General features: G+C 47.3%; 2 protein-coding genes across 2 annotated transcripts in view; one reads left to right on the forward strand and one right to left on the reverse strand.

Moving 5' to 3' along the window:
- The first annotated feature begins 237 nt into the window (after positions 1-237).
- The window catches only part of RAB37 (RAB37, member RAS oncogene family), a 68,274-nt gene continuing 45,436 nt past the window's right edge, over positions 238-23,075 (forward strand). The window contains exon 1 of the mRNA XM_005907924.2: positions 238-309. Coding sequence (XP_005907986.1) covers positions 238-309 — 72 coding nt within the window. The remainder of the gene's footprint in view (positions 310-23,075) is intronic.
- LOC138992059 (CMRF35-like molecule 1) lies at positions 21,000-23,070 on the reverse strand. The gene is made up of 2 exons (XM_070389037.1): positions 22,657-23,070; positions 21,000-22,180 (listed from the first exon to the last, which is right to left on the reverse strand). Exons 1-2 carry the CDS (start codon positions 22,981-22,983, stop codon positions 21,962-21,964), a joined length of 546 nt encoding a protein of 181 aa, XP_070245138.1. The 5' UTR covers positions 22,984-23,070; the 3' UTR covers positions 21,000-21,961.

Raw genomic sequence — 23,075 nt, forward strand, 5'->3', positions numbered from 1 at the left:
CCCTGAGCGCGCAGGGACGGTATCGCTGTTCCTGGTGCTGAAACGCTGCGGTCCCGGAAGGGAGAGGCCGCCTCCTCTCAGGGTACCGCGCCGCAGCGGCTGCGGGAGCTGTCCAGTGCTGAACCGGATGCGGCCGGCCCGCGGGGGTTAGACCCGAGCCTGCTGCACCCCTAGGAGACCGGACGGAGCTGACGCAGAGCGCTGGGAGAGCAGGGAACAGCGGGCTCCAAGCCGGGCATGGACCTGCAGAGACTCGACTCCTACCAAGGGGGAGCCGGCCCTGACTTCCATGAGCACGTCCTGCATAAGGTAAGGATCTCCTCGGGTCACCCCCACCCCCCACCCCGGCTCCCATCTCAATCCTGGGCGAGGGCGCCGTCATCAGTTCTCTCTTCCCTTCGCTTGGCTTTGGAACTTAAAGAGAAACTAGACCGTTTCTGTGAGCCTGGGGAATCCTTTCTGCTTGATGCTGTTTGTTACTTAAAACAGATGCGTGTACACGGGGGAGGGGCCGCCGCCAGAGGTTCAGATCGTCAGGGGCTACATTCATTCATTTAAATCACTTGGGTCCCTTTCTCACATCCTCTCTCCTGACTCTCAACCCTGTGACCCTCAAGAACTTTTGCTTTCCATAACCCTTGTGGAAGGATACATTTGTTCCTCCACCCTTGCCTCCCAAACTCCAGTTCCATTAAGTCTGGTAGTTGCAGTCAAATACCGAATTCCTGGCCAACTTGGCTGAAATTAAACTTCGAAGTGGTCTGCAGCAAAAATAAACTGTTTTTTTCAAACCAGACTCCCCTGCACCTCCGGAAACCTGCCCTCCAGCCAGGACTCACTCATGGCTTCCTGAAAGTGCTTATTTCATAGCTCACACTCACCCCTTACTTCTCTCATTCAAGATTTTTATATAACTAAGTTATCAGTAACATAACTAAATTATCAGTAATGTAAATTATCAATAACATCCTCCTGAAGTGGATTGTTGGGGAAAAGTAGCAGCCTCTCTCTAGGAAACACTTTTCAATTCAAACCCATCAGTCAGGACTTCCCTGGTGGTCCAGTGGCTAATACTCTACACTTCCAATGCCGGGGGCCTGGGTTCGATCCCTGGTCAGGGAACTAGATCCCACAAGCTGTAACTAAAGTTCCCTGCATCCACAACTAAGACCCGATGCAGCCAAATAAATAAATATTTGTTTAAATCACTGTACATAAGCAGAATATGTATTTTGCCATAAGAAGTCGCCATTGCTCCTCATCTCTTTCTCTGCCTTCTTCATTCAGCCCTTTTATTTCCTGCTTTGTTAACACCAGTTTATCTATTAGTCCCTGAAAGGCAGTACATAGTCCTATACATGGAGATTTGTTTTACTCAAGGTATCACTCTGAAAATTCCATGAATGTAAGCTTTGAAGTAATCTCGTCCACTTTTGTCCCGTACTATACTTTGTTGGCCTTCCCAGGTGGTGTTCGTGGTAAAGAACCCACCTGCCAATGCAGGAAACATAAGAGATGCAGGTTTGATCCCTGGGTCAGGAAGATCCCCTGGAAGATGGCATGGCAACCCACTCCAGTATTCTTGTCTGGAGAATCCCATGGACAGGAGCCTGGTGGGCTACAGTCCTTAGGGTCACACAGAGTTAAACACAACTGAAGCTACTAGCATCCATGCACGCCTACAGTTGATATTTGAGGAAACTCAAACCTGGAGCGGTAAAGTGACTTGTCCAAGAAAACAAGGTAATGAATGAAAAAGTGCTAAAGCCAGGAATTATGATTCAAAGTCTAATATTCTTTTCTCTCCAAAAGTGTAGTTCACGGACCTGCAGCATTGACGTTACCTTAGAGTTTGTTAGAAATGTGACATCTCAGGCTCCACCCCAGACCTGCTGAATCTGAATATGTATTTTAACATGATCTCTAGAAAATAAACATGCACATTAAACTTTCAGAAACTGCCGGGTGCCACACTGGCTATTTCTGACCAAATTGTAGAAAGCCAACTACAAAGAGAAGAGGGCCTATAGATTTGATGAGTCCAGTGACTTCTCCCTTTAGGCCCCTGAACCTCTAGGGTATAGAGAAGAAGAAAAATGCTTAATTTCCTGAGTCAGGAAGTTTAAAAACCACCACTGTTTGAAATAAACTAGAATAAGGTCTGTGTTCTTAGAGGTGGTGAATCTAGCCTCAGTCAAAAATTCAAGCAAACAAAAGGGAACATAATTACAAATCAATTACAAAAGCATCCTAGTGACTAGATATATGGGTCTCTCCAAGTTTAAACCCTCCTATAAAGATATAAATATCCATTTAAAAAGCTTTAAGACTTGGTGATCCAAGTTTCCAAATTATTGATCACGTATGGTCTTTCCCACCTCAGTTACCCACACAGGAAATCTAGGCTATAGCCCATGAGAATGTTCACTTCCTTTGGGTTTATTGATTACCAAATTGGAAGGGAGCCTATTCCTACAAGTTCCAATACATTTGAAGAGAGGTGTGTACTTACCACTAGTAAATGCTCAGTATCTTCAACTTGGTTGTGAGCATCTTGAGGGTAGAAGCCAACCTTCTGTGATAGCAAACAGAGTAACATATGTGGGTAGCAATTTTCCTTTTCCTATAATACTGGTCACCTCCTCCTAGTATCATTTCATTATTGTACATGACTTTTTATTGTGATCCACTTAGAAACCTTTTTGTAAAGGGACAGGGTATCAACATACTTGTATTATTTTAAACTTGACTATGTAACAGAGTCTGAGGAATTCCTGTTGGTTCATTATAACAAATTGACCATAGGAGGGAGGGCTCCCTTCCAACATTAATTGCTATGGAGGATTCTTTTTAAATAAACATTTTATTGAAGAATAACACATACAAGAAAAGCTCAAATCATATGTCTGTACCCTGATGGGTGAGCACTTCTGTGCAACCACTACCAAAATGAAGATAGAACATTACTGGGACTTCCTTGGAGATCCAGTGGTTAAGAATCTGCACTTCCTGGTTTCCCTGGTGGCTCAGGAGTAGGGAATCTGCCTGCCAGGGCAGGAGACAAGGGTTTGATCCCTGATCCAGGAAAATCCCACATGCCTTGGAGTAACTAAGCCTGTGCACTGCATCCACTAAGCCTGTGCTCTAGAGCCCTCCAGCCACAACTACCGAGCCCACACACCACAGCGAGTGCAGCCCATGCACCATAGAGCCTGTGCTCCAGCAGGACAAGCCACCGCGTGAGAAGCCTGAACACCGCAACTAGACAGTAGCCCCCACTCACAGCAACAGGAGAAAAGCCTGCACAGCAGCGAAGACCTGGCACAGTCAAAAAGAAATAAATAAGTTTTAAGAAAAAGGAGTCTGCACTTCCATTGCAGGGGCACGCGTTCAATCCCTCGGCAGGGAGCTAAGATTTCACGTGTCATGCGATGCAGCCAAAAAACAAATTAAAAACAAAAAGAACCTTACCAGCTTCCCAGAAACCACCCCCAACATTTTTCCCACACGCTGCCCCTGTCCTCCTCCCCAGAGGTCACCTTTTCAGAGGGTGCAGTATTATTTAATGTTTTGACAGAGCTGCTAAATTTTATGTAGGATAGTCCTAGAGACCTGCCAGAGAAAAGATACTGCTGTTTGGTGGAAAGAAACCCCAGACTTGGAATCAGACCAGACCTTGATTTGATTCTGAAAGACATCTGTGAGCCTTATTTTTCTTATCTATAAAACAGGGATAATCATACCTGGCTTGCTGAGGGTTTTTTTTTTTTTTTTTGAGTGAAAATGTTAGATAACATAATGTAATATCTTTATTTATTTATCAGGTGTATAAGAAACATTCAATAAATGGTTGTTATTAGGACACCCATCTTGAGGTCCAGAACAACTTCAGTAGGTGTCACGTTGGGTCTCACCTAACATGATGAAGCTTCATGAGAAAAGCAGCAGCCTCATACACAGAAACACACACACACACATTTCACAGACATGATCCCAAGGGACTGAGCTCCCACAGCCACCTACACAAAGCTCCTGACTTCTGTGTGAATATCGCAACCCTGATTTCCTAAGGCGAGCATCTCTTTTCTCTGGGAGGTGAGGTATGGGGCACTGTTTCACCAAAAGTTTTACTTTCACTTTTAGGTTTGAAGGATTTGTTAACAAAAGAAACTGCTTGTTACACACACATAAACAATTCCAATATTTAATAGAGCATTATTTGACTTAATTTCAATATGCTGTCATTAAAAGAAAAGAAATAGAAACAACAGACAAAGGTAACAGTCTATTCATCCCCAAATCAGGCCCACAGCCTTCAACCAGACGTGAACAGCACTGGCAAGTCCCTCACTGACAGCAACCTGGAATCCCAGCTGGGAAAGGGGCTTCCCAGGTGGCGCTCGTGGATGAACCTGCCTGCCAATGCGGGAGACATAAGAGATGCGGATTCCATCCCCGGGTCGGGAAGATCCCCTGGAGGAGGGCATGGCAACCCACTCCAGTACTCTTGCCTGGAGAACCCTGTGGACAGAGGAGCCTGGCGGGCTACAGTCCACGGGGTCACAAAGCGCTGGACACGACTGAAGCGACTTAGCACGCACAGCACCCAGGTGCTGCCTCCAGCCCATGGGTAAGACATCAAACTGCAGTTTGGGGGCTCTTGTTTATAATCCCAGATCCCAAACTGATCTCATCATCAGTTTGTATGCAAAAATGCATCTCTGGTTTAACTTTAACTTTTACAATGCTGTTTATTTCACCTGGCGAGTCATAAGACTTCTTAGATAGGGGGAGAAGTGGGGGAGTTCTGGCCAGGTCCTCAGGGACTTAAGAGATTCCAAGACTCACTCCCTTTCTTATCTAAAGTGTCACCTGACTTACTGTGCCCGCAGGCAGGCCAGGAATCTAGGTAGTGTGTCCAGGTGGGTCAGAGGCCTGCTCCCCTGCTTCTGAAGCCTGAAGTCCTCCATTTTAATTTCCCTAACGGATGCAATGAGACCTCTCATTAAAATTCACTTATCTGAAACACATTCGCCAAGGATCATCAGCCTTGGATGGCCCCCGCACTCAACTCATCCCAAGAGGTGAAGGCTGAACCAAATGAGCCTGAGAAACTCTCAGAATATTCCTTGAGTCTGGGCTGGAAGCTGGGAACTGCCTGGAAGCAGAGTTCATCCATCATATGCTTGGAGATTTTAAATAGAGTTGCTGTTGTTCTCACAAATCTGAATACTTGATGCAGCTAAATAATTTAAAACATGTAAACAACCCTGCTGCCCTTTCCATCAGAGAACTCTCAGCCCTCTCTTGCTACCAGTACAATCTCAGGAGCCACCAAAGGCAGCAATGTGAGTTAGGGGCTCAGAAACTCTCCACGCTGGGTTCTTGCTGTGCCAGAGCCTGACTGTGAAGTCTGGGGAAAGAGTAGGGGGCAGCTTTTGCCCCAGATGCTGGTGAATCAGGACAAAGAGACTTCAGTTCAAGAGCTCGCTTCCTAACTCGCCATCCCCAGTGCTACGATGAACACCCGCAAGCCAGTTTTGTTTCAAGAGGAGCAAATATTTAACACGCTAAAGTCAGTCTCCTCTATAGCACCTCAGCAAAACCAGCAACCAGGGAGGGGAAAGTGGGGCATAAAGACATAGACTGTCCATCCATTCATGCAGGGCTGGTCCTCATCGGGGAAAAATGGAATTACTAGGGAAATAAAATCAAAAGGTCCCTGTCCTACAGGATCCCCATTCCTTCTAACTCTGCCCCTGACACCTCTCCTTCATGAGTGGGACACGGAAGCAGGTCACCTCTCCTCCTCTCCCTCCTCTCTCGGCTGAACTTTCACATCCCTCTTGTACGTTCATCTCCCTCAGCAGTCCACGTGCCTCGTCTAGTCATTCAGCAAACATTTATGGATCGTTTCCAAAGGGTAAGAAACTATGATGCGCGTGATAAAGGATGCACACACACAGGCACACACACACAGGCACACACACGCCACAACTAGTCCCCACCTTCAGTGAGCCCCTGGCCTGTGAAACGTGCACACAGATTGCTAGAAGAGCCTCAGAGGTGCCCCAGTAAAGGTCTGGGAAGAGAACAGGGAGGTAACTCAGAAAGAAATGGTCACTTCTAATCTCAATGTGGGGCTTCTCGCTCATGGCCTCTGCTTGAGAATTAATATCTAAGAAAGGCAGAGCTCTATACACCAGCCAGCCTCCCTCCCACAGGCCGCCACCCATTCACCCTAGACAGCAGTCTGGGTTCAGTGGTATTTTCCTTCCCTATCAGAAAATTTTATCAGAGGAAGACAAATCAATCAGCAAAAAACCATGCCAGCTAATCTGTCTCCTTCTAACCATTCCTTATCCCTCGGGGACATTTTTTTCCCATCAAACAAAGTTAGTGAAACACAAATTGGTGGTCAAAGAATCTGATTTCACAGAAAAATCCATGCCCTGTAGGTGAAGAGATTTCACTTTTAAAGTTCCTCATCTCAATAAAGTGGTTTTAAGAAAAGAGAGGGGAAAGGAGAAGGAAGAGAAGGGAGGAAGAGATGGAAAAGGAAAACGCAAAAGAAAAAAATATATAAAAAAACGAAAGCGCAAGAAGACTAGGTCCAGCTCTTGACTGATTTCCAGTCTCAGCTCGGAAACAAACAAGAAAGCCTAGAAAGATCAGCTGTTCCACTCCTTGTAGAATATTTCCATTTGCTTGTTTTCCTCTCTTGCTCACTCTGGAGACCTTCCAATAAACAAATGATGTGTGTGTTACATCATTAACAATCTCTGACCATCTGGGACTCCTTGGGCTAATCTGTCAGTCCCACCCAGATCCCAGCCCAGCCAGCTGGCTTGGGGAGGGATGCTGGCTGGTTCTCCTGGATAAGCTTAGCAGGAAATGATCATGACTCTGCCCAACCTCTCCAAGTCATTTTCCAAAGTCTCAGGCTTCCCACTCCAAACACTTCTCCCCTCTAATTTAGAGTTCCTGGGACTGTTTGTGAGGAAACATCTGAAACTCACTAGTGTTGCTCTGCTAGTGATCCTCTCGTGAGCTGCTCTGGGAAAGGACTGCCCTTCATCTTCAGGGCAGGAAATCCAGCTTTGCTGAAAGTAAACAGCCAGAGGTGAGCAGCAGGGTAGAGGATTGTGGAACTAGACACGTGAAGTGGCTCTAAGTGTCTCCCAGAATGCTCCTTGTTTCCAGCCTCCTCCCAGACAAGAGGAACAATCCCCGGAGATTGCAAGCAGGATGGAGATCACAGCTTCTTTGCTACCTGGCAGAGAGCTCAGGTAATGCACCTCCCCAACTAGAACAGCCCTGGACCACCCTCCCATCTGCCAGGAGAGGAAGCTTTCTGGGGGACAGCTAAGAGAGCTCCAAGACAGCAGCAAACAACAGATCTGGACACCTTAACCCCTGACTGCACCCGTCAAGGCCTTCCAGACCTTGTGCCACTCATGACGTTATCGAGGTCCTGAATGCTGCTTGCTCAGTCCCTTCAGTTGTATCTGACTCTTTGCAACCCTATGGACTGTAACCTGCCAGACTCCTCTGTCCATGGGATTCTCTGGGCAAGAATACTGGAGTGGGTTGCCATGACCTCCTGCAGGGGATCTTCCTGACCCTGGAATCGAACCTGTGTCCCCTGTATCTCCTGCATTGCAGGCGGATTCTTTACCCACTGGGCCACCTGGGAAGCCCCTAAGTGATGCCATGAAAATAACGTAACTGTTGAAACAAGCAGAGCTCAGACTTCCCCAAGCAAATGATCCTTGTTTCCCTGACCTTGATGCCAAAGTCTACGCCCTCCCTTCTTATTTGCATTTCTGCTTTTAGCAATGTTTACCCATTAACATAAAGGTATCTTTTTGATAACTGGTGCTTACGTAAGCCCCGTAGATATGCTTTTCTGTGTCTTGAACCAAGTTCTGCTTACGTTCATGTTTCCTTTGGCTTTCTAGCCGTCTACCTACCCCCAGTTACCAACAGCAGAAACACCCACCCTACACACACACTCACAAGGCTCGGGCAGGACCAGTGACGAGGCGTTCTTATTTTTTGTTCTTATCTTTTATTGCCTCTCAAAGGCAAAGCAAACCTTTCCCCTCCTCCTCCCTCTGCCATTTGAATTTGCAACCTCATCACTAACAGCAACTCTGCTTTTTAAAAAGCAACTCTGCCCTGTATCAGAGCAACACCCTCAGGGGACAGTCAGGAACTGGCACCAACTTCTTCCAGCCTCTCCCAGCTTCACACAGAGAAGCCTCTTAACCTCTGGGAGGGAGTGAAGCTGCTAGTACAGACTCAGAGCCTCCTGCAGCCCCTGAGGTACCCCCCTCTTCTGTGGGGAGCGGTACCAAAGCTCCTCTTTACGCACGTTCTTCCCTCCTCTCTGGTCCCCTTCTCAGGTTTCACTAGGCTAGGAACTAAGTATTAAAATCATCTGCACTGTCAACTTAAAAAGCACAACATGACTGTTACGAGTTAAGTTTATTGGGGACAAAATGAGGACTCCACCCAGGAGACAGCACCTCAGATAGCTCTGAGAAGCTGCTCCAAAGAGGCAGGGGAGGAAAGGTCAGTGTATATGTGATTTTTGGGGAAGCGACTGTTCAGTCGCTCAGTCATGTCTGACTCTTTGCAATCCCATGGACTGCAGCATGCCAGGCTTCCCAGTCCTTCACTGTCTTCAAACTCGTGCCCATTAAGTTGGTGATGCCACCCAAACATCTTATCCTCTATCGCCCCCTTCTCCGCTTGTCCTCAATATTTCCCAGCATCAGGGTCTTTTCCAATGAGTCGACTCTTTGAATCAGGTGACCAAAGCAGCTTCGGCTTCAGCATCAGTCCTTGCAAAGAATATTCAGGATTGATTTCCTTTAGGATTGACTGGTTTGATCTCCTTGCTATCTTCTCTGACACCACATTTCAAAAGCATCAATTCTTCGGCGCTCAGCCTTCTTTATGTCACATCCATACATGACTACTGGAAAAACAGTAGCTTTGACAATATGGGCCTTTGTTGGCAAAGGGGGAACACATGAAATCAAGCACATATTTTTCCAAAAGGTTTCTACTAGTCTCATGAGGCCTTTACTAGTCACGAGGAACAGTCATCACGATGAAGGATTTTAGTGCTTTTCTGGATATGAGGACATACAAGAATTAGGCTCATAAAATCGGCTTCTGATAATATCTGAAGACCTGTATAGCCAGTTTTTGCAGAGCACAGAGTGCCTCATTCCTGCTCTCCACCCTGAACTCCTTCAGGGGATGTTAAAGGTCAGCAGCTGCAGCAGCTCTTGATTTCATCTTTGTGGAGGTAGACGGCAAGCAGGCATGGCAAGGGCCAGTCTGTAGCTGACAGCGTATAGTCCAGAGGGACCCCGTGAGACTAATAATTGTTCATTATAAATGATAAACATAAACCCCCGGTTCATTTGTGGAGCATGGTAGTTAAAAAAAAAAAACTTATAATACATTCTATGACACTTTACTTTGCCCCACGCTTTTTCCAGTAGGTTGTATTATTAGTTCCATGTGATAAATAAGGAAACAAAAGCCAGATGAAAAAAAAAGTTACTTGTTCAAGGTCACAGCAGGTAGGCATTACGGAAATTCAAACAGCAACAGCAGAGCCTTACAAAGCACAGATGAACCAGGCCCTGTGCTAAGCTCTTAACAGCCTTCAACCCTAAACAAACCTATTTTAATCTCATTTTACAGATGAGGAAACTGAAGCACAGAGACATTAAGGAACTTGCCTAAGGTCACACAGCTAATCAGTAGCAAAGCCTAGATTCAAACCCCAGCAAGCTGGAAATGCAAATGGATGGATTCAGCAGAGGGCAAAGGACTCCACCGAGGGGATCACAGATTGTCATCACTTTCAGGTGCTGACAGGGGCCCATGTATGGCCCCAGCTCTGTAGGATCAGAGACCCAGTTTTGCTCAATCAGTCAAGAGTGGATCCATCTCAAAAAAAAAAAGCATTAAAAATAAAAGCCAAAACATGCACACACACAAACAAAAAAACCCAATGGATCCATCTCTCCAGGCAGGCTTGTGTTAATCAAACTCAAGAAACTGATGTATTGTCCTGGATGTCAAGCCATCTTATAATCAGGGGATGGTTTGCTAAGCATGAAATTCAGGGAAGATAAGAGAGAGGGAGACTTGGAGAACTCAGATGCTGAACGATGTCAGGATGATGCGGTTTGCTGGCTGAAAGGATGGCCTCAATCTACGGCTCCCTTGGCCCTTTCTACCCTCGGGTCCTCTCCTCTCTGATCTCTCCCTCCCTCGGCTGTGTTTAACTGTTACCTAGGCCAGGCAGGCACTCTATTCTCCCTAGATACCCAGTTTCCTGCACCCCCTTAGGGACCACGTGCCTCTGAGCTGGAGCATGCCCTGCACTTGAGCTGGTTGTGGGGAGAGAGGAAGGTGGCCAGGGCAGGGGTGCGGGATGCTTCCTCTTCAGGAGTCTTCATCATCCCCATGACACTCACAGGTGTGGACCACAGCTCTGCCTCCATCCTGCTCAGGGCTCACCTCAGGGCCTTAGGGATCTGGGTTTTAAGGGTGAGACCAAGAAAGAGACAAAAGGGGATTGGGGTCATTTCCTTATACCCCACCACTGTCCCATTCCACATGCCCCCTTGAAACTGGATATGCTTGATTAAGAATCTTGAGAATCGATTCAGCGAACATTTGCTGGGTTCCACTTGTGCCCGAGAGCCTAGGAACAAGACCCATTCCCCACCCCAAGGAGCTGAGTCAGGCAGGCTGGGTGGCTCAGCGGGCTGGCTTAGAAGACTCAGGCCATATCTGACTTCAGCCCAACATGGACACACGGATATTGGTGCCCATGAAGACGTCCTGAATTTGGGGACCTCTTGTCTCACATGATGGGAAAATCAGAGGACCAGGTCAAATGCTTGTGGCAATCTCGGGGTGCCAAGTTTGGGGTCCTGATTCAGTGACTCATCTGAGGGGCTGTAATATCCACAGCTCCAGGAACGAGCCCACCTGTGAAGCTCAGAATGGCTTCAGGCACCCAAGACAGGAATCTCTTCAAGTCCAATATCCAAGAAAGGAGGTGGTTTCTTCCAAGATGTGCCCAGAGCAAAGATGCATGGTCCAAGCACAGCAGAGTCAGACTCAGAGAAGCAAAACTGGTGCCCCTCCGTCAGCATCTCTAAAGATCCAAGTCAAAAAAACATCCAAACTCAGAAGTGCCAAGGCCCTGGACTTCCCTGGTGGCTCAGTGGTTAGGAATCCGCCTGCCAGTGCGGGGCACGTGGGTCCAGCCCCTGGTCCAGAAGTTCAGATGCTGCAGAGCAACTAAGCCTGGAGCCAAACCATGGAGCACTCGCTCCAGAGTCCACGAGCCACAACTACGGAAGCCCGCGAGCAACTCCTGAGCCAGCGCGGGAGCCTGGAGCCTGTGCTCGGCAACAAGAGAAGCCACTTGTTACAGTGAGAAGCCCGGGCACCGCAATGAAGTGCAGCCCCTGCTGGCTGCAACTAGAGAAAGCCCATGCAAAAACAACGAAGACAGTGCAGGCAAAAGTAAATAAGTGAAAAGTCCTACAGCTAACGCTCATTGGGCTGAGATGGGTCAATGTCACCCATGAGGTTGAGTCAGTCCCACCCAATCCCTAGGGATGGAGGGTGGAAGAGAGCATTTTCCCGGGAGAGAGGGGGTGACGTTAGCTGTGGGCTCGTCAAGCAACGACAGATGCCCCTATGGTAATCCCAGCTGGACCACAGGAGCTTTTCAGTGTTTTAGCAAGAAGGGACTGAAAAAGAAATGAGCTGAACTTGTCACTCTCCCACCTAACTGGGCTAGTTGTGTCTCATCCTTGCTGTTGCTGAAGACTAAATAGTCCAGCTCAGTTTCTTAATGACCAGACTCAGGAAATGAACTGACGTCACCCTCTAAAGGGACTGGTTTATTGGGGCTGTGGAGCCAGACCTCACCCTGGGGGTGGGAGTAGGTTTTCCAATGGAGGAGGATGACCCAACTTCCAACCTTCCAGGAAGGAGGCTGATAGAGGGGTGCGGGGGCAGGGGGAGGCAGGGGATGAGGATGCAGGAGGTGACGCTCAGGCTGGAATGGAGGGAAGCTCTTCCTTCTCATTTTGGAGTCAGAGTCAGGTGGTGTGAAGAAGCCTGGATTTTTCAGTGGGGAGGAGGTGCGGCGGGGTAAGCTGTGAACAGCCTATGGATTCACAAAACAGGTGAAAAGTGAGCCAAATGAGGCCAGCTTCATGGGCATGCCACCTGGGCCATCACACCAGCCCCACCTGGAAGGGCCCTCTGATGGGCTCAATACTCTGCTGGTTTAGTATTGGTTTAATACTCTCCCCATCTTGAGACTCAATTTTTGTACAAGGAGCCCCATATTGTTATTTTGTGCTGAGACCCACAAAATCCGTAACCATTGCTGCTGTCAATTAGGGCCGCCTGCAGGGTCCGAGCCTAGGTCTCTGCAGTAGTCCTGAGCTGTTCTCTGGATGTGCCCTCCTTTCTTTTGGCCTCACCCCATGCCTGGCTTCAGATGAGCTGTGAGGAGCCAGAGAAAGGTGACCTTACGCTCTGGGCAAAGTAGCCGGGAGGTGAGCTCTATTCCTCCCCAGGGCCAGCTTTTTAAAGAAATAAAAAGCCTTGAAGGAGCCTTCCACTGGGCCTGTGCAGCAGCTCCTGGGGGACCTCTCAGAGAGAGCTGGGGTTGGCTGGACAGACGTCAGCGAGGCCCAAGCTATCACACACTGGGAACCAGAAGGTCACTTCGGTCGCTCTGAGATCACAGGCTAGAGGGCCTGTGGCCCTTTGGTTAAAAACCATCTGGCAGAGGGATGAACAGACCCCAGGAGACATTCTGTGACTGTGCAAGGCCACCCAGCAAAGAAGTAAGAAACAGACAGAACCCTGGGGCTTCCCTGGTGGGCCAGTGGTTAAGTAAGACTCTGTGCTCCCACCACATGGGGTGATCTCTGCTTGGGGAGTTAAGATCCCACATGCCACGTGGTACAGCCACAAAAAGAAAGAAAAAGACAGAACCCCAACCTCGGGGCTACCCGGACACCATTGAAAAGTAGGCCTGGTGCAATGAGTCCTCTTCACTGGGACCCAGAAGCAACGATAACCCCTGAGGATTTGCCTCCATAAAAACACAATTGCGAAAGATAAACAGGTCCTACCATACAGCGCAGGGAACTATATTCAATATCTTGTAATAATCCATAAAGGCTTCCCTGGTGGCTCAGACTGTAAAGAATCTACCTGCAATGCAGGAGACCCAGGTTCAATCCCTGGGTCAGGAAGATCCCCTGGGGAAGGAAATGGCAACCCACTCCACTATTCTTGCCTGGAGAATTCCATGGACAGAGAAGGAGCCTGGTGGGCTACAGTCCATGGAGTCACAAAGAGTCAGAATAATCTATAATGATAAAGAACCTGAAAAAGAATATATATATATAACTAAATCACACCTGAAAGTAACACAGCACTGTAAGCCAACTGTACTTCAACAATTTTTTTTTTCAATTTAAATAGCCAGCTGGAGGATAATAGCCACAGGAAAGCACTCCAAGATTTACTGACACCAGGATGGCTCCAGGGAAGCAGCTCCTTCACTCGCCTTCACTTTCACTTCTGTTCTCACGTCTCAGCTATTTTTCGGTGGGTTATCTCTCCGCTGGCCCTACTTTCGTTTGCCGTGCGACAAGCATCAGGGTGTTTCAGTGGGAGGACAAGGGCCTCCGGCGTTCAGTCCTTCTGCTTTCGTGGCCTATTACTAATCTTGCAAAGGCAATGCGAAATTTTGAAATGACTACATCGTCTGAACTTTGCAACTCCTTCCAGTGACCAGTGGGCTGGCACCGGGCACCGTGGGTGAGATCTGGGGTTGTGACCTGCTGCTTCTTTGTCACAGAAACCCTCACCGTCTCTGACAGAGGGCAGCATTCTGCATGGGGATGCTGGAAGGAAACGATGAGGCTGCCCTCCCAGCATCACCAGATCCTTAAAGAGGATAAAGGCACAGTCAGGCGTTGGCTTCCAGCTTTATTGAGGGAGAAAAGTCGTATTAAGATAGGAAGGGTTGTGCGTAGATTTGTTAATTTAGTACAGAATGCTGCATAATGAAGACCAGCTCCTCCGATGGCTTTGGTAATTAACATGAAGGCAAGGAGGGTGGGTCAGGGGCTGTGATAGAAGCTTACAGCCACCGCAGGCAAGCACAGTCTTCCTTGGAAGAAGCAAAAGACAATGAGCTGGGTGGTTTCAGTGGGAACACTCCATTTCTTCCCTAGGATGGTGAATAGGGAGTATTTGCTTCCCTATCCTTTAAAACAAATACACGTCTTATGTAGACATATAGTCTGCACCAAATATGTCATTAAAACTTGTTGTTCAGTCACTAAGTTATGTCCAACTTTGCAACGCCATGGACTGCAGCACGCCAGGCTTCTCTGTCCTCCACTATCTCCCGGAGTTTGCTCAAATTCATGTCCACTGAGTCGGTGATGCCATCCAATCATCTCATCCTCTGCCCAATAAAACTTAAACAATTGATGGAGGTAAGGATTTCCCTGGCAGTCCAGTGGTTAAGATTCCAAGCTCTGATCGCAGGGGGCACAGGTGTGATCTCTGGCTGGGGACATGCTCTGTGTCATGGCCAAAGATAATGATAATAATAAGGTAATAAACAGTGGAACTGGGGGTATCTGGGTTTGTGACTGAAGATGGAAAGGGTGATGGGGAGGATGTGGGAGGTTTCAGAAAGTGCCCAGGGTGGAGTTTTTATTTTGGAACACAAGATAAGACATCCCTCCTTTCTGCTAAGAGCGGCTTTTCTATCATACAAGAGTTCAGAATGTCTCTTCTCTATTTCTGATCCTTAGGAACAATCTTGAAAGTGAAAGTGTTAGTCATTTCAGTCGTATCCAACTCTTTGTGACCCCAAAGACCGTAGCCCGCCAGGCTCCTCTGTCCATGGGATTCTCCAGGCAAGAATACTGGAGTGGTTAGCCATTGCCTTCTCCAGGGGATCTTCCTGACCCAGGGATCAAACCCAGATCTCCCTAATTGCAGGTAGATTCTTTACAATCTGAGCCATCAGAGAAGCCCCAGGAACAGTCTTACCCCGTCCCTAACTCTGAACCCGTCCTTAGAGGTTCTTCAGTAAAACCAGTGAGCCGGTCACCTTTCATTGGTGCTGGCACTGCACGCACTCAGGAAGTTTGTTATCCCAGTGGATTATTCAGGGAAGGGCTTATGCTGGGCAGGGGAATCTGAGGGACTGGAGCGGCCCTTTTCCCTACTGATGTAAGGTCACAGGGCCCTCATGAGTGACAACCTTAGTGTTCAGATGAATAAGTTACTAGGAGGTTTTAGGGGGATGCTGAGCTTCCCAGGTGGCGCTAGTGGTAAACAGCCTGACGGCCAGTGCCGGAGACACAAGAGACGCAGGTTTGATCCCTGGGTCGGGAAGATCCCCTGGAGAAGGGCATGGCAACACACTGCCTGGAGTGTTCTTGCCTGGAGAACCCCATGGACAGAGGAGCATTGTGGACTACAGTCCACGGGGACGCAGAGAGTCAGACACGACTGAAGCGATTTAGCACACTGCACAGACCACACTAGAACCTGAAGGAGAGAATCCATGTCTAGAGAATAACGTGGACAAAATCAGTGGCTGACAATTCTTAGTCCATATGTGAGCACCAGCCCTTGACAAAGCATTAGTCCATTCATAGGAGATTATATACAGACAGAGCATAAATCCATGTTGGCCCAAAGTCACCAATTGTCCTCGTGGGAAGCACCGCCTACTGTTCTGATTTGGGGCATTCACATGTCCTTTCTTTTATGAAACTATGGTCATAACAGATGGTTTAGTAGAAACTGTCTTAACTAATTCTTTTTTTTTTTTGGCCGTGCCCTAAGGCATGTGAATATTAGTTCCCCTCCCAGGGACTGAATCCTGCAGTGAAAGTGCAAAGTCTTAACCACTGGACCACGAGGGAAGTTCCAAACCAATCCCTTTCTTAACCAACTTGTTACAGCAACCAACACCTTTCAATCTCTTGGTGAAAATACTGTCTTTGTGCCTGTGGCAACGGGTAGATTCTCTTGAAGGCTCTCTTGCTTCTGTTCGTCACGCATCACCCATTGAGATACGTGTTTAACAAGAGTCAGCTGCATCCAGCCCAAACCTGTTTAGGCCGGTCATACCTGTGAATTATAATTATGCAATTTGATGAATTCATCCATGAACAAACAAATTAAGAGTATAAACAGAAACAATATTGACCAATGGCAGGGAGTGTAAACAAAAAAAGTTATTTCTACAAAATTGAGGGGACTTCCCTGGCAATCCAGTGGTTAAGACCCCAAGCTTCCACTGCAGTGGCGTGGTTGGTTCAATAACCCTGCAGGCTGTGCGGTGCGACCAAAAAAGTTTTTTTAATTTTATAAATAAATAAACAAATCGAGTGTTTTAGAAAGACTCAATTAAAGCATATCACTTTTTAACAGCAAATTAGAAATGAGGGAGAAGACTGTAAAATATTCATAATGAAAGCATAAAAATGAAAAAGGATTTTGCAATCAGATTGCTTCATCAGTATCCACAATGTCTTGCTCCATGTCCGGGAAACTGAAACTCGAAACGCCAGGACCAGACAACGTGTGTGGTTTGTGCAGAAAAGGCGATGAATCCCTTTTTCTTTTTCAGGAGATTCATCAGCAAAGAAAAGGCTTAGATCTACATCCTGATACTGTTAATAGCCAATGATGACACATTTAGATATTTTGAGCCAAAGAAAGCATTTAGAGAAAGAATATATCTTTTGTGTGATGCCTTGATAGAACCAACTTTTCTAGTAAACAGACCGTTAAAAATTCCAGTTACACTGGGTAAGAATACACCTACTTGGTAAGATAAAAGCCTGACTGCTATATCAGTGCCTCCTGGTCTAAAAAGTTCTTATATGTGAGGGACCACCCTGGTGGCCCAGTGTTTAATTCTTCCCCTTCCAAGGCAGGGGGTGGGGGTTCCATCCCTGGTCAGGAAGCTAAGATCCCACAGGGCCCATGGCCAAAAAACATAGAAAACAGAAGAAAAGAGAAGACATAACAAAGAACAAAACATAGAAAAGAGAAGCAATATGGTAACAAAGTCAATAAAGACTTTAAAAATATAGTATGCTTCTTAACAAGTCTTGCCCTTCTTTAAAAAATAAAATTAAATAAAAAATCACTGATGCATGAAATCAACTGATTTTAGCTGCCTGGTCCTTCCAAGATCCAGTGGCTATGAACTCTGTTTTCAAAGTATCCAACAAAGGTAGTCTTCAGCATCACTTCAGTCTAACATATATATTTTTTTTTAACTTTTTTTTTTCTTTTCCCTCAGCTTTATTGAGGCATAACTGACATGTAGCATTAAGTTTAAGGTGTACAATGTGATGATTTGATTCAGATTATCTGTTTATTCAGTGATTAACGGGATAGGTTTAGTTAACAACTCCATTGCCTCACATATTCATCTGTTGTTTTAAAGTGAGAGTACTTAAGACCGAACTGAACTGATTTAAGATCTTAAATGAGCAGCTTTCAAGTGTACAATACAATATTAACTATGCTGTACATTGAATCCCCAGAACTTATTCCTCTTATAACTGGCAGTTTATACCCTTTGACCAACATCTTCCCATTTCCCCCACTGCCCAGCCCCAGGCAGCCACCAGTCTACAACTGCATTATCTGTTTAGATCATGCGCTATTTGTCTTTCTCTGTTTTACTTATTTCACTTAGCATAATGCTCTCAAGGTCCATTCGTGTTCTTGTAAATGACAGGATTTCCTTCTTTCTTATGGGTGAATTTATATATATATATATATATTTTTTTTTTTTTCATATCTTCTTTATCCATTCATCCAGTGGTGGACACTTAAGTTGTTTCCATGTCTTGGCCATTGTGAACAATGCCATGAATTTCAGAGTGTAGACATCTCTTCAGTGTCCTATATTCATTTCCTTTGGATATCTACCCAGAAGTTAAATTGCTGAATCATATGTCAGCTCCATTTTTAATATATTGAGCCTCCATACTGTTTTCCATTGTGGCCATACCAATTTACTTCCGCACCCACAGTGCACAAGGATTCCCTTTTCTTCATATCCCCACCAACACTTGTAATTTGTTGTCTTTTTGATAACAGCCATTCCTTTTTTTTTTAATTATGAAAGTATGATAACACATTTACAGGAGACTTGGGAAATAGAGAACAAGGTTACATATAGTTCCACTATCTATATATACAATTATTTTTTAAGTAGGTAAGATTTTTAGTTAGAGTTTCAGTATCAACCATTCAAAAATTAATAGAATGAATATACAGGGAGGTAGAAGGATATAGTAGACCTGAACAACACAGTGAACCAATTTAACATAATTAAGGTTTATACAATGTGTTTAAAATGTATAAAATGCATTTATACATGCATTTCACACAGTGCGTGCATGCATGCTAAGTCGCTTCAGTCGTGTCTGACTCTGTGCGACCCTATGGACAGCAGCCCGCCAGGCTCCTCTGTCTATGGGATTCTCCAGGCAAGAATACTGGAGTGGGTTGCCATTTCCTTCTCCAGTGCATGCAAGCATGCTAAGTCGATTCAGTCGTGTCTGACTCTGTGAGACCCTATGGACAGCAGCCCACCAGGCTCCTCTGTCCATGGAATTCTCTAGGCAAGAATATTGGAGTGGGTTGCCATTTCCTTCTCCATTTCACACAATACTACTGCTGCTGCTGCTGCTGCTGCTAAGTCGTTTCAGTCATGTCCGACTCTGTGCGACCCCATAGACGGCAGCCCACGAGGCTCCCCCGTCCCTGGGATTCTCCAGGCAAGAACACTGGAGTGGGTTGCCATTTCCTTCTCCAGTTTTTTTTAACTTTTTGAACATGCTATACAGCATGTGAGGTCTTAATTCCCCAACCAGAGATCAAACCTGCATTGGAAGCACAGAGTCAGACCGCTGGGCAAGTCCCAATCCAATGTATATATATTAATGGTATATGACTCTCAATTGACCCTCAGAAGGGCTCGGTCCATTCAGAACAGACCTGTGGTTGCCAAGGAGGACGGAGGGCAGGAGAGGGATGGACTGGGGTCTGGGGTTAATGCAAACTCCCACAGGATGGGCACACAATGAGGTCGTGCTGAACGGTGCAGGGAGCTGCATTCACTATCCTGCAATAAACCATAGAGAAAAGGATATTTTAAAAGAATATATATGTATAACTGAATCGCTTTGTTGTACAATGGAAATTAACATAACATTGTAAATCAGCTATACTTCACTTTAAAAAAAAAAGTGGGGGGAGGGGCTCTGTCTTCTGAAAGCCAGAAATACACACGTATTCTCAAAAGGAGACTATCCAAACCCTCCAATGTTTTATAAAGTGGAATCTTTAAATATTAATGATTCAAAAACCAAAGGAGGGAAACTCCGGCTCCGTTGTCAGGCTATAAATAACTGGGCACTCAACCGGAATTGAGTGGTTAAACATCTTGGAGTTTGTCCTAACAGACTGTGTTTTCCTGGGAAATGGTAACTGCCACCCTCACTCAGGCCAAATGAACCTTATCTGAATTTTCTCTCCCTTGCAACCAAGGTGCTAGTCCAGAACCCAAAGTCTACCGTAGCAAAGTCTCTATGGAGAAGCCGAATATGGCTGAGACAACACCAAGATGGTAATCTCTAAACATGAAGAAACAGTTTCCTTCGGCCTTCTTGCATATGTTCGCCTCCCTTCCCCCACCCTGACCATTTGCCCAGCGCTCTCAGGCTTGAACAAATTAGGCTGGATTCAAGAGAGATTCCTGCAGTCATGACCCAACACCAGAAGAACTTAAGTGCCTCCTGTGAGGACCACCACTCAGAAGTCCTCTACCTGGCTAGCTATAGAATGGACTGGACAAAGTTTACAAATACCAGGGCCTAGTCAACTCCATCTCTAAGGACATGAAAAGGTCGCTTTTCAGAATGCCATCCATCCAGATGACTGGAATCTGGGATAAAAAAAACTTTATATCCAGCGAAACATCTGGTAGGTGCCTATTTTAAAGGCTGACTGAGGTAAATAAAAGTTAGATGGACAGGAGAAAGGCCAGCATGGACAGAGCAGGGCAAGTCAGGGGAAAAGTAGCCAGAAAGAAGGTCCTGGGGCAAACAGGGAGCCGTGGCTGCTGGGAGGAGGATGGACTCAGGGGCAGAGAACAAGAGGGACTCCCGGCCAGGGACTGGACTAATTTGGCAACCATGGAGATGACAAGCTAAAGCAGGAGTCAGAATTCCAGAGAGAGTGGGGTCGGGACCCTAGGAAAAAGTCAGTAAGTCCGGTGTCTATAATATACATTTTTTTAATTTGGCTGTGCTGGGTCTTAGTTACGGCATGCAGATCTTTGCTGTTTAACTGTGGCGTCTGAACTCCTAGCTGTGGCGTGTGGGATTTCATTCACTCAATGGGGACCAAACCCAGATCCCCTGCACTGGGAGCTCAGAATCTTAGCTACCAGACCACCAGGGAAGTCCCAGTCCAGCATCTATAGATACTCACTGACTATCCCTGTGTGAGTAACTGTGTATGCGTGTGCGCACACACACACACACACACACACACACACTGTCCTCCTATACAGAGTCCAGGTGGTGGCCCAGACTCTGGACTCTGGAGCCAAATGCCCAAGTTCAAATTTCAGTTCATCCACTTGCTAGGGGTAAAACTTGGTAAGTCACTGACCGTCTCTGTGCCCAGATTCCTCATCTGTAAGGTGGAGACAGTAATGAAGGCATCTTCTTAGGGTTGTAACAAGGAGTAAATCAGTTACTGCAGGTAAAGCATTTAGGGACGAGTGCCTGTCACAATAGTATATTTTTCCTATTGCTCCTGTAACAAATTACCACAAACACAGTGGCTTCGTGAAAATAATAATTTATTCTCCTGTAATTGTGGAGGCCAGAAGTAGGAAATCAGTCTCACTGGGCTAAAGTCAAGGTGTCGGACGGGCTGACTCTTCTGGGCGCCCCAGGGAAGGCTCCGTTCCTGCCTTTTCCAGCTCCTGGAGGCTGTGGCATTCCCTGGGTCCTGCCCATATCGTGCTGGCCTCTGTGCCTACCACCATCACCGTCTTCTTCTCTGTGACCCTCTCACTTCCCTCTTATAAGGACCCTTGGGCTTATATTTAGGACCCAGCTGGATAACCCAGAATAATCTCCCCATCCCCAGATCCTTGACCCCATTACATCTACACAGTCCCCTTTGCCCCAGAAGGTAATGTTCCCAGGTTCTGGGGATTTGGATACAAATAACTTCAAGGACCATTATTCAGTCCACCATTCATGATAAAGTGAAAGTGTGAGTCACTCAGTCGTGTCCACCTCTTTGTGACCCTGTGGACTGTAGCCTGTCCACGGGACTCTTCAGGCAAGAGTACTGAAGTGGGTTGCCATTCCTTTCTCCAAGGGATCTTCCCAATCCAGGAATCAAACCAGAGTCTCCCACATTGCGGGCAGATTCTTTACCGTCTGAGCTACCAGGGAAGCCCACCACCCGTGATAAGCAATAAATAGAACTGAATTACTGTTATTACCATTATCATCCTGCTTACTCCCTCAGCAGCTCCAGATTGTATCCTCAACCCTGTCTCAAGCTGTGTGGGAGAGAACGGGATGTGGAAAGACCCCTGTCTAACTCTCAGAAGCTCCCTGAGACCAGACCCCATGCCATCAGACCAGAGCTGGCCATGATGCCAGCTTCATCAGTCAGAGACCTCAGTCACTGGCTGGTCCCCTGAGGGGACAGAGGGGGCAGAAAGCAGACAAATGGAGCAGGAATGTACTCAGAGGTCTCGAGGGGGCTCAGAGAGGGGCCTCTGGGGCTGAGGCTAAGGCTTTCTGATGGTGCTGTACACTGTGGACTTCTCAAGGATCCTGCTGGGAGGGGGGTTGTTGAGATGCTCCATGTTGCTGTAGGTTGGCTGTTCATCCGAGGTGTCCAAAGACAGAGCTGCGTAGGTGACGCTGTCCCTGGAAACCTCAGCCTGCAGTGAAGATGTCTTCGGGGTTAGAGGGGTGTAGGGGATGTTGTCCCTGAAAACGTCAGCCTGCAGTGAAGATGTCCTCGGGGTTAGAGGTGCTGGCCGGAGGCTGCCCACATGTGGAGGAGGCCTTGGAGGACCCCAGGGAGACAGACCCTCCAGGACTTCTGGAGGCTTCTCCCAGGCCCTCCAGCCCCTCCTCCCTCCATTCAGCCAGGCACCCTGAGCTCCAGTTGTAGCAGAAGGTGCTCTCCCTCAATTCTGTGCCAGGGCAGCACATTTTGCACAGAATACCAGGTCACTCGGCCGCACCCAGCAAATGGACCGTGTCTGACCGGGCTCTGAGTCTCCAGTGCTGAGGTCTGGTATGGAGGTGATGCCAAAGGCCAAAAGCCCGCAAGGGCTCTGCCAGCCAGTCTTTCGATGGCTGCATCTTTGCTCAGCGCCCACCTTCCCACGTGGGCGAGAGAAAACCCAGCCTCAAAGGAGGAGGCAAAAGTGGGTCTGGTTCGAGCCCCACAGCAGCCCCAGAGAGCACATACCGTGTTGGCATAGTCCCCGTCCCCTGAGTAGGCCTGCGGGGAGGAGGGGGCCCTCCCAGAGGCCTTCTTCCGGGAGGAGCCAGAGGGCTTTTCAATCTGCTGCAGGTTCAGGTCTGCGTAGCAGATGTCGCTCCCTGGGGCTGAAGCACCTAGGAGACGAGACTCAGGTTCCTCTTCCATGGAGGGACACATGGCTCCCAGCTTCCTCTGCAACCTCCACTTCCTCTCAGCCTCCCACGCCTGCCCCCTCCCAAGCCCCCTCCCTTCTTGCTGATTCCAGCATCTTCCCGGGCCCCTTCCCAGCCCTTGCAGCTGGGTCGTGAGCATACGGGCACTTGGACACAGGGATTGTCTGAGGCACTTGGGCCTCGGTGCTCCTGGGAGACGGAAAACAAGAAGGGCAAGGTGTCCAGTGTTTC

The sequence above is a fragment of the Bos mutus genome, chromosome 19 (genome assembly GCF_027580195.1).
Source record: "Bos mutus isolate GX-2022 chromosome 19, NWIPB_WYAK_1.1, whole genome shotgun sequence".
In the NCBI taxonomy this organism is placed as follows: Eukaryota; Metazoa; Chordata; class Mammalia; order Artiodactyla; family Bovidae; genus Bos; species Bos mutus.